Source organism: Aulostomus chinensis, chromosome 19, assembly GCF_037954235.1.
Source record: "Aulostomus chinensis isolate RoL2024-O1b breed Wild chromosome 19, RoL_Achi_v1.0, whole genome shotgun sequence".
Lineage (NCBI taxonomy): Eukaryota > Metazoa > Chordata > Actinopteri > Syngnathiformes > Aulostomidae > Aulostomus > Aulostomus chinensis.
This window is the reverse complement of record NC_141338.1, coordinates 10665374-10677558: the sequence shown is the minus strand read 5'-3', so window position 1 is coordinate 10677558 and position 12185 is coordinate 10665374. Positions and strand designations below refer to the sequence as shown.

The 12185-nt window shown below is 39.7% G+C and overlaps 1 protein-coding gene across 5 annotated transcripts in view; it reads right to left on the bottom strand.

The window, feature by feature from the left end:
• The window catches only part of unc5cb (unc-5 netrin receptor Cb), a 122683-nt gene that overhangs the window by 37853 nt on the left and 72645 nt on the right, over positions 1 to 12185 (bottom strand). For all 5 annotated transcript variants that reach the window (XM_086187288.1, XM_086187290.1, XM_086187293.1 and 2 more), the window contains exon 3: positions 6454 to 6597. In XM_086187288.1, the coding sequence (XP_086043414.1) occupies positions 6454 to 6597 (144 nt within the window). The remainder of the gene's footprint in view (positions 1 to 6453; positions 6598 to 12185) is intronic.

Here is a 12185-nt window from a genome sequence, read left to right as displayed (position 1 = left end):
AAATAACATGATTTAGAGTCTCCAAAGCATCAGATCTACCATCAGATCCACTCCAGTCTTTACTAATGTCCTGGCATGTATTCCTTTTTTCAGTCCTTTTACTGACACGTTTTATCAAAAGCAGTGACCACATTTTCCACAGCATGCTCTAAAATACTTCTGAATGCTTTCAAATTTGTTTTGGTTTGTTTTGTGACACAGGCTGTAAATCTTATTCAAACCCCAAATATGAAGCCATGTGTACGACTCTGCCCATCGCATTAAATCATGGACCAGTCCTGCTTACAAAAGCAAGAACGACAGGAGAGCAAGACTTTTTTCCCCCCCTGGTTCAATATCGTTCAAAGTAGAAAAAAACTCAGAAGTTATACCTCCACCCTGTATAGTACTTTCAGCCACTGGCACTTGGGGCCTAATTAAACCTGTTAGCAGGGACGGGCAGACCCTCACACACCTCTGCACATGGAGTGTTGCTGCTCCCGTGAGTGAGAGGGTGATGCATCCCATTAACTAATGCGTTCACTGGGACAAATGCCGGATCCTGCATCTACTTGGGGCTACTACAGAGCATTTATACTAAATTTATCAAAAAGAAGGTAGAGTGGGTCACTGAGTAAAAAGATTCTCGAACTCAGATGCTGTAAATTAAAAAGGGAATCACCAAATGATGAGGGAGTTGTTAGCTGATACCCATCAAAGAACCAAAACATGGCTTGGACAACAAAACAAACAAAACAAAAAAACACTATGAGCTTTTAATTTACAACATTGGGGCATCAGGCTTCCTCCAATCACATAGACAAGTTTCTCAGGCTTGTAAAACTGGCAGGAACTGCAGCGCACCATCAATTCCTGGCACTACCCGGATGTTGTCTTTGCTGTCTGGATAGGTGCTCCTCGTTAACTTGTATCACAGCTATTTACTGGCTGTTTACTGACAACCCCCCCCCCCCCCCCCCGTTCATGCAGTATCGTCTAATAAAAGCGTGGCTCCAAAAAATTACATTCATCTTGAATTAAATTTGAGAAGTGAATAAACCTTCATCTTGTAATGTTTCTGAGATATAAACTCAGCTGATAGGGATGAAGCAGAGACCCTACACGACATATATCGTATGAACCTGTGCCACATTTTAAATTGAGCCATAAATAATGTGTAGAAAGGCATAAATTGCCATGTTTAAACACTATTCTGCATTGCTGCGCCTCGATTGTATTCCAGCAACATTTCTTGACTGATTCATATCATCTGAAGTTTAACTGAATGTGAAGTGACACGAACTGTATGGAAGAATTTGAACTTGGGAAGTTGAAGTAGCTTTGTAGAAAATAAAACTTCTTCTATGCGTCTTTATCCGGAACACACAGACATCACTTTGAAGGTTCAGGGTCAAGGTTGCATTTAATGATTCAATGGTTTGCATTCTTTGTTCAGAGGGTATTACATGAGGAGCCATTGCTGTGAAATAGAGACATTTCGATGTTCGGCTAACTGTTTGAAATCCCCTACAGGAGAAACCAGATGATGTTCTTACATGATCAATCTACACCCACAAGCCCCAGAGAATACCTATAGTCGTTTTAGGTTCATTTTTAATTTGGAAGAATGAACCTTAAAATAAATTCAATGATAGCCCTCATCCCAATTCACCTAGGGTATGCATGTCTTGAGGGTAACTTGGTGGAACTCCACCAATTTTAATGTATTATGAAAGCAGAAAGGTTGAGTGTTGAATTGAAAGCAATTTCCGTAAACGTCTGGTATGAAATTAAAAGAGGGAATGACTGGAGGGGTATATCCTGGGACATGTTGCAGTGTATGGAATTTGATACAAGGACAAACCATTTGTTTTTCTTATGAAAAGGTAAAAGAAAACTTGGCATCAAAAGTGTTTTTGTGTTATAAGAGTCATATTGCTTTCCCTGCTGCCAGAAATACAAACTAAAGATGGATCTTAGCTCAAATTCTCCCCAAAGATAAAAGAATATGAAGTCACAGTTTGACAGGTGAGGAGGAGAATCAGGCTCAGCTTCACCTGCACTGTGACACACTTATGATACACTGAATGTGCACCACAGTCAAATCCATTGAGGCAAACTTGATTTCTCTGTGTGAAAAGTCCAGGCTGAGGAGGAAACCATGGGTTCAGTATTTCAGTATAACATTACGAGGGATGAGGTTGGAGGATAGAACCTCCTTGTGCACTGGTGGTAGTGTTTATGGTTGTGTGTATCCAAAGATGGTTCTGGTTTGGCTGTAAATACTACAGCCACGTAACCTCCTTCAACACCAACAATGAAAATGTTGACATACATGTAAAAGATGACAAAATCCATAATAATATGGTTGTTTCTGTTACCAGAAATCATCATAGAGTTGTTCTTTTTATTCTTCTTTTGGTTTAAAGCCACAACTAGCAATGTCTGGAACACTAAATTCTTTGACTGATACTTTTATCGTGAGTTAATGGGAACAAATTCATGATATCACATCTTTTAACATCTACAGCTTGTCAAACTCCAAATTAAACACTCACTACTTGTGTGTCTCTAACTGGATTTGCAAACATTTGGCATTACTCTTGACTAAACATGGTGGAAGTGATAATTTCGTACGGTAAATTTATATTGGATGTGGGTTTGAATCAAGCTTACTTCTGGAGTCCTTTCTCTCCTCACTCCTCCTAAACACTCAACGGTTCTGTGGGACTCTGAAGGGGTTTGGGACCAGCTGAGTCGACATTCCTGTGGGAATCACCATTCCCTATTCAGCATGCAAACACTTCCAGCCTTGTTCGCTCCCAGAAAGATACACATATGACAACCATTACCTTAGCGAGCATTTCGGGCGACTTGTCTTGCTGAACTACACCAGCCTCACACCTCATAAACAGTTTCTACCTAAATCATTAGGTGCTGCCTCAGAACTCGCTAAAGAATGAAAATGAGGACTACAAAGTGTTACCTTCGAGTTTTTCTTGTTTGTGTATTACTGTTGAGAATTGGTACATTTCATTTTTTGCTTACCAGCTCTTCTCATAAGCTGCCGTTACACCCCAAAATGCATTAGCTAGAACTCAGGAGCACAGATTATAACGTTGGCTAAAGTCTGCAGTGTAACATAAGACCATGAACTTTACTGTAGTCAATTGTTTTAAAATTGTAGTTGCATGTGGTAGCTGCAGGTATTTTTGCTAATGCAAACAAACTCTTCACTAACAGCCAGCTGCTCAGGATTTGCATTTTGTTCTGGTTCTTTCTGAGGCTTTGCTGTGTCACTGCTAACTCACCCACTGTCATTAGCATCGATGTTCTTCAACATAAGATTTTTACATTAAACCTTGTACATTAAAAAGGTGGCACAGTGGGAGACAAGAACAGAAGATACTTTTTTTTTACCTCTTAAGTATGTTATTGGTCTACAAGAGGATAGAAGTGCATCTTTTTTTAAACAGAAAGGGTACAAAGTGAACTGAAGGGTACACTGTACTTAGAAAGGATATGCCACATGCTGAAACAAGTATTTGTATCCTTTTACAGATGGTGCATACTGGTACTTCTATTTTTGAATGCTGAAGACATACAATAAGAGACTGTACCTAGAAATATTAAAATACATAACATAAATGTGCACACACTCCATACATTTTATCATATGATTTGTGTAACACACACACACACACATATATATACATATATATATACATGTACATATATATACATATATATACATATACACATATATATACATATACATATATATACATATATATACATATACATACACACACACACACACATATATATACACACATACACACACATATATATACACACATACACACACATATATATACACACATACACACACATATATATACACACATACACACACATATATATACACACATACACACACATATATATACACACATACACACATATATACACACATACACACACACACATATATACACACATACACACACACACATATATATACACACACACACACATATATATATAAACATACACACACACACATATATACATACACACACATATATATATACATATATATACACACATACATATATATACATATATATACACACACACATAGATACATATATCTATACATATATACTGTATACACACACACACTGTACACACATATAGATACATCTATCTATCTATCTATCTATCTATATATATATACACACACATACTGTACACACACATATAGATACATATATCTATACATACATACTGTATACACACACTGTACACACACATATAGATACATCTATCTATCTATCTATATCTATATATATGTATATATATATCTCCGCCTAATTTTTAAACATTGCTCAATTTCAACACTTTTTTATACATTAATTTGTGAATATCAGCAATATCTTTTCATGTATGTGACAACAATAATGTAACTAAAATTCCGTTATTTTTTACATATGTATAAACTAACTGAAGGTAATGTAACCTTTTTTGTCTCCTCTGTTATGTTGTACTCCTAAAATAATAAGGCCACAAATAAACAGGAAAATCCAATTCCAGGCTCCATGGTGAAATTACATTCCACAAATCTTTTGAAAGGTATTTCAGTTGATTTGCTTCATTTGTTTAATATTCCTCTCTGAAAATACTTGCATAGCCTCTCATTGGCAATTACTGAAAGCCAAAAATGGAGGCCAACCACAATGGTTTGCTGAAGGTCTCATGGAGCAAAGGCAATCATGAGGAATTTACACATTTACTTGTCCTCCAAAAGGCTGGGACGGACTGAAAACACCTTTAACCAGCCAAGCTTTTCTGCAAGCCTGAAACACAACAACCTCTAAACTGGCCAGTGCTGGATAGGACAATCCTATCAGAACTGTATATGTTTTAGATGATGGGAGAAGAGAGTGGAAAAACAAGCCCAGTTTCTATTATCCTAACGGGATAGAGTCTGGCTCTAACAAGAAGGCTGTCTGAAGAGTTGAGGAGCTAATCCATTCAGCAGAAGCTAATGGGAGGGGAAGAGGGGTCCATTGTGATTTGAGGGATAGGTTAGCGCTGGCAGGCTGCTCATCACGGGTGATTATTGGAGGTGGAGCAGCAGGAGAGGGCTCAGTGGGAGACTGAGAGGCATGATTCCGATTCACCAGGCTAGTATAAGAGAAGCAGCAATAAGAAGAGCTGCAGGTGTTTGAAGGAGGGTGAATACACTCAATAGAACTGGACGGAAAACAGCAGATGAGGATAGAGATATAAAGATGCGAGGAAAGAACATGAAAATTCGATACGACATCAGTGTACTGCAAATACACAAGAAAAGACATCCTTGGATAAGTGTTGGCACACCAAAGCCCCCACTGATGGCAAACATGATTATCAGCCTAGTGCCCACTGAGGCCGGTGAGTTTCAGAAAAATAACAAAATACATTTAATGATGGATCTGGACGTAATGACACTCAGGGGTGTCACACAAAGTGCCGATTTGATTCAATCAGGAGAAATCATGGATATTTACGCTCTAAAATACTGCATTTGGGGTACTTGAAATAATTCTGACAGACAAACTTTAGGTGATATCTTTACCTGGCCATATACGTACTAGCCACTTTACAATACGACGCATTGTAAAGTGGTACCAGTAATATGTGTGATGCCAACTGCACTACAAGTCAGCATTTCCTTTTTTTTGTTTTTTGACACAAGTTGATGGCAAAAACATGTCTGTCACAATGTTTTAGATTGACTTTGACAGGAGCTGAAGGTGGTGATCTAGTTGATACTTAAAAAGTAGTCCCTTCAGGTGGAGTTTTGACAACAATGCGTAAGCAGCAGCCGCATTACATAATCCGTGTTGCGTTACAGAAGCAGACTGCCTGGATCCAACTCTGCCGAGTCCTCTAGGGGTTTCATTACAACTCACATTTTGATTGGCAGGTTTTGTTTTTGTTTTGTTTTTGTTTTTTGGAGGGGGAAAATAGTTAGAAATGAGTCTAAACTTCCAAATGTTTCTCATTACTTAGAAAAAATTGTGCTTTTCAGTAGCAGGACAAAAGCAGAGAACAAATTAGGACCACCTACAGAAAAAAAGAGAAACATGGAACACTGAAATAAACATGTGCTGTAGCCTCTCTATACTGCTGCAGCCCCCCGCATTGGTTTATAATGTACACAAGGAAACTGATTCACATTCTGCAAGCCTTTTACCAACTCAAGTTCAAAGGGACACTTGAGTCCCATGTTAGTAAAACTGTTTTTTTTTGTTTTTTTTCAGCAGCTTCTATCTCCAGAATCAATAAATCTGTCATGATAGTCAGTTGGTGTGCCACATTTTCTTGGCAGCTATGAGATTTTGTTTGGGAAGGAAAACAACGATGAGAGAGAAGATAAAGATAATGGGATGAAGAGGAGGATGAAGGACACAAAGAAATACTCACAAGCAATGCGGACATGGGCTTTGCGGCTCTTGGTGGTCCCGGCAGAGCTCCAGGCCACACACTGACACCAGAAGTCCTCCGGCCCAAACAGTTCTTCCACCTGCTGCCGAGTGATTTCTATACTGGCTTCTCTCACGACCAGGCCTGTGGAGGATGGAGAGAAATAATGAAAGGACAGGGGAAAAAAAGAAAAGTGGGCTCACATGAATACTTATCTTAAGAAAGGGATTAAAAAGACCAGCTGATCTCATATATATCACATACCCACAATCCACATGTCGAAATGTTGTATTCTCTGACACGGAAACTAGATCCCATCAAACAAATCAGTACAATTTACATCAGTCACATCACATGCTTTGAGACTGGGTATTTGTGTGTTTGGCCTGAATTCTAAAGCCTGAGCGTTGAGCTGTTGGGTCTGAGCCCTGTGAGGGAGGATTCTCAGCGTCATGGCTAAGACAATCCTGTTTGCTAACTCCTCTGATTACTGCTCATCTGGGTGCCAGGACCCAAACAAACAAATCACCCTCCGCCCCCGAAAAACTGCCTCTATCCACAGCTGCCCCCTCTAGAGCTGATTACACACACATTGTGGATGGATGCGAGCGTGTAATTGGAGTGCTTCTACACCTATGCATGTATGTATTTTGCAATGAAAAGGATGGATGGATTATGATTCGCGCACGACATCATGCCTTGTTTCAGCTCGATCCATCACAGTTATGCTGTCGAACTGGATATTTGTGAAGACAAAACTGGAATCATGGAGTGAATGATTTGTAGAGATGCAGAAAATATGTGACATTTATGGGGGTGTTATGAACCTGGGCAAAATATGAGGATGACAGACTTCTTTAGACAGTCTCTCCAGGAATACATACATATTGTTGACCTGGTAGATTTACACAACCATACACGGTTGTCAATGAGAAGAAAATAATCAGTTCTTCTCAAAGCATTTAGAAAAAGGAACATTAAAAATAAAGGAAGGAGGATGATCATTGAGATATTTAACGACACTGACAATAAGTATTATGGCAAGCAGCAAGAAAAATATTAAATTTAGTTATGAGTTGCAGCAAAAGTCTAATTAAATATGCAGTTTTTGTTTTTAAGGCGAGCTGTTTTAGGCAAGGTCTGAGGAAGCGTTGAGGTCAACACAGCTGACCCAATTATTCTCTCTGTCCAAGCCCAACCCTGGCAGCGACTGTATATGCAAGCGTACGCAACACTTCTGCTGTTTCTAATGCTGTCACCCTTAAAAAAAAAGTGGGTTTTTTTTTCAATAGAAAAAAGGTTTTTCCAGCAGCTCTTCTTTTGCCAAAGAGTCCAACTATATAAGGAGATCAAGATCATGAACGAGATCAAGAGGTCCCAGACTAAATGTTATTCTGGTATCCAAATCGATTCTCATTCATCACAGTCAGGAGAGTGGTCTCTACGCTCCCTAGAAAGGTCACTATTTCAAATCACACTGATCAAAAAGTTCTCTGGAGTTTTGCAGCTTTTTCAAGGGAACCTTCATGATTGCGTGGTTCAATGTCTGCATTAGGTTTCAATGTGTTAGAGATGTGATGTAACTTCCCCGGGAACAGTCCTGTTAAAGCGTCTCATCAGCATTAATGTTAAAGTGCACTGTGACATTCAAATGATGCCTGAGGGGCCTCTGTTGTGACTAGCAAAGGTTCTCTGCACCATTACGCTGGCATTACCAGCCTGCAGCATTACCACCAGGCAGGATGGATGGACGTCATTTGTGTTGTTTGAATACCACAGTCTGATCTCGTCATCAGAGTTAGCGCGCCACCATCTACCAGACCAGGCAATTTTTGTCTACTCTCCCAGTTTGAGGGTCACAGCTGGATTTCCCTTTCCACATCTGATATTCCTTCCCTTTCATTAGTGAAGATGTCACTCTAGGATGCCGTTTCCATCGCTAGTAGTGTCTTTTCTTCCTCTTCATCCGCTCCCATGCCAAATTGGTTAGCCAGCATCTGTTTGTCACTCTGGAACTTGGTTCTCTTCCATTCTCAACCAGCTGCAACCGCATTTACAGCAGCTGCATTTACACACACACACACACACACACGTATATAATGTGATGTAATATAGTTTTGTCCAACATTCCTGTCACCATTTCCTCTGCGCTCATTATGGCCAATTTAAATAGAATGGCGAGGCTGGCGTAGCTTGACAAGAATCAGATTTAAGCTGCTGCACTGCTGCATGCCAATTCCAACAGGTGAGAGTGGTGGAATAAATGATGTGTTGTTGGAAGGTCAACACATGAAAACTAGAGCTTCCCCAAGTCTTCCTGATTTTATCCTAATTTAGCTTCAGTAATTCATTCATTATCTATACTGCTTATTCCTGTGCAGGGTCTGGGGCTGCGGCCTGGACAGATTGGCAGTCCATCACTTATCTTTAAGATAAAATGCTGATGTCATTCTGATGTGTTGTTAAGGAATTGTCTCGAGCTACTGACTCACCAGCGGCGCCGAGTTCATTCCATCACCTCGCTAATCTGTGCCTGAAATGTAATTCATTACATGCAGTGATTCATTACCAACTGAACTTGAGATAAAACTGTTTTAATGAGAGACGCACCGCTCATAATCTAAGTGAGCAAGAACAGAAGAGTTGCAGTACTTTGAGAATGTAAGCACGTTCAGAAATGATTAATATGCAAACCAAAAATGATTTGTTTTATAATCTCGGTTTGAGATAACTTCTATCCTAATGTTAGAATAATGCAAATCAAGTGGCGAGAAAGCTAAATTTGTTGGTCTTATATTTGTCACAATTCATATGTAAAGCATCTATTCATCATTCATTCATTTAATCTCCCAGCCAGACTTGGAAGCATCATATATCATATTTCAGGGTAATGTATTTTTAAAGACGTGGTTCAACCAGCGGAAATAGGCTGGCCGAAGAAAAGGGACACTGTGTGAAAATCTTGTGTGACGGCCTTATGACTACAGCACGATGGGTTTCTATCAGTGTGATCTTGTATAGGAAGAGTCTCGTGGTTTGGATGTAAACAAAATGAGCTCTGTTATACAAGATCTCATTTACTTGTCTGGATATTTCTCGGATCTTTTACGATCTTCCAAACAAGTTGATATTGGTGATATATCCTCACGATCATTTGAACCGGAGGAACTTATATCATCCAAAACAGGGCGACAAAATGAGCCCTGCTGTTCTGAATCGCACTGTTCATGTCGCGCTCTGAGATATGACATGATTCTGTCCGTCTGAAGTTTAGCTGCCACAGCATCAACCAGCAAAAGTAAATGTTACATGTGTTTCTTTTCATCGTAAAAGTAAAAGGAGTAGATTAGTTTACAGGTGACATTCTCATAAGGTGTTGAAACTATCAAATAAACAGACATTCAGTATTTGTGCAGGCTAATGCTAGAAGTCAGCATTGCCGTGGGGGTTTCTTCGACCATTGGATTTTTGGATTATTGCAGGAAAAAAAAAAAAAGAATAAGATTTGTTTCAGCAAGATAATCTTCCCAAGTGAACATCACTTTATGATTTATGAAGTTTATCAGTAAATGCTAGAATCAGTGCTAAGGAATGAGCTACACCACGATGCTTAAGGCATGCATCATCACAATTAGCTTTGCGCTTCTACTGTATTTGGTGTGATGGTGTGATGATCTATGTCCTCCAAGACCTCTGTAGTCTTGTTTGGCCACAAGTGAGTCTTTTTTTTTTTTTTAAGATACAAAAGAGTCCACCAACTACCAAGGTGCGTGGAGAACGAAAGAAAACTCAAAGAGGTCAAAAATCTCCAGCAACGTTTGAAGTATTTCGAACAACTTTATTAGACCAGCACGTTTCAGCCTGTGGTCTTAATCAGGGTCGTGAAGAAACACATTACAGACATCACTTATACAAAGAGTTTACTTGGAAAATGGATTCTTCAATAGCACCTTTTTACCTTCATGGTATTTAAAGGGATTTACAGTGTCATTTCATTCACACACTCATGCGAGGTGCCAACCTACTATTCAGGGCAGTTAGGGGTTCAGTATCTTGCTCAAGGATACTTTGACACGGTCACCGCGGGAAGTGAGGGTGGAACCGTGTGACAGCCACTCTACCTTTGAGCTGTGCTCTGCGATGCAGGAAAGACGTTACATTATGTTTAGCTTTGTGTGGACCACAGAACTTATTTTGGACTTTCTAACACAATCTGACTCAAAAACAGAGTTCAAGACAAGGAAACAGGATGTTCAATTACGCCAACTTATATCTGGCTTTTAGTAAGCATCCCTCCACCAGTCTTTAGTCATGCTTAAAAGGTATTTTGACCGGGGGGGGGGGGGGGGGGAATCAAAGAATTCAGACGATTGGGTTGATTTTTCCAATCATGAAACTTCATGAATAATTTACTGGAACAGCAATTTCCATCCACCTTAGAACGATGTCATCTGAAAAGTAAATGTTTGTCACTCATCTTATCTTTATGTTAATAACCTTCCCTCTGGATGTCTAAAAGCTTTGCGAAACTTTGAGATCGACTCTAGTTCAAGTAGGAGCGTGTGTGTGTGTGTGTGTGTGTGTGTGTGTGTGTGTAGAAGGTGTCTGAAATTCTGGCTGAATGAAAAATGCAAAGAGAATAGATGGTTTGAAAATGAACATGCCATTTTACTTCAGGTTCAGTGCCTTCACACAGCCTCCTTGTTCTGTTCTGGCACACACATCAAGCACAGTCACATCCCACACATAAGCTTAGCTCTCATGTAAAATTTACACGGCGTGCCGACTGGCAGAGGAGCAGCCATGTCTGCTGTGAGTGTGTATGTGTGGCCTTGTTTAACTATATTTTCCTTTGAAAAACCAAAACAAACTAAAGACACATACTTGTGAGGCCTGATGTGCTTTGTATTGCATCAGTTTAAATGGCTGTTTGAGGGTTAATACCCTCTGAAGTGAACAAGTGTGTGTGGTGTATTTCAGTGTGTATGTGAGTGAATGTGGGCATGTGTTTTGTTTGAGTGTGTGTGTGTGTGTGATGTTTGGAGAACATCTCACACACACACGCACGCACACACACACACACACACACACACACACACACACACTAGGTTACAGAGGGAAATCAATAGTGGAAACAATAAGTAGATACGAATTCTCTGAGGGTATAAAACGTGAGCTCGAATCAGTTAATTTTTCCTGCCTGTGTTCGAGACCGTTTCTGAAGTGGGTGCTACAGCGGTGAATTATCCATCTAATGTTGGATGGGAATTAGCCCACCATGTTCTAAGATAATAAGGTGATGATGACAACTCACTATAAGTCTGCTTTAAGAGTCATTCATGACTTCATGGGTATTACTAAAGCTGGATTAAACCACTCCTGGCGGCTCGTACTTCAAACACATCTGAAGGATCACTCGAGCAGAAGAGCTCTAAACTAAGCCCGCTGACCTCATCTAGTGACATCATATCCTTGTGGCTCATAGCGCTCTATAACATTACTATGACAACAAAATAGATTGCAGTCAATCAAGACAGTGTGGAACATGTCAGCTCGGAGGGGACGTCTTTGCACCCTGCCAATTAGACGTAGAAATGATTCTACAATATGTCCCATTAATAGATAGCAGGAGCAGGAAGATGATTCATTATTAATGTGGTAATTAAAGTGAGCCAGCCTAGTTTCTCGGTGTTAGAAATTGCCAACATTATTGATCTGACTGTTGAGGCAGA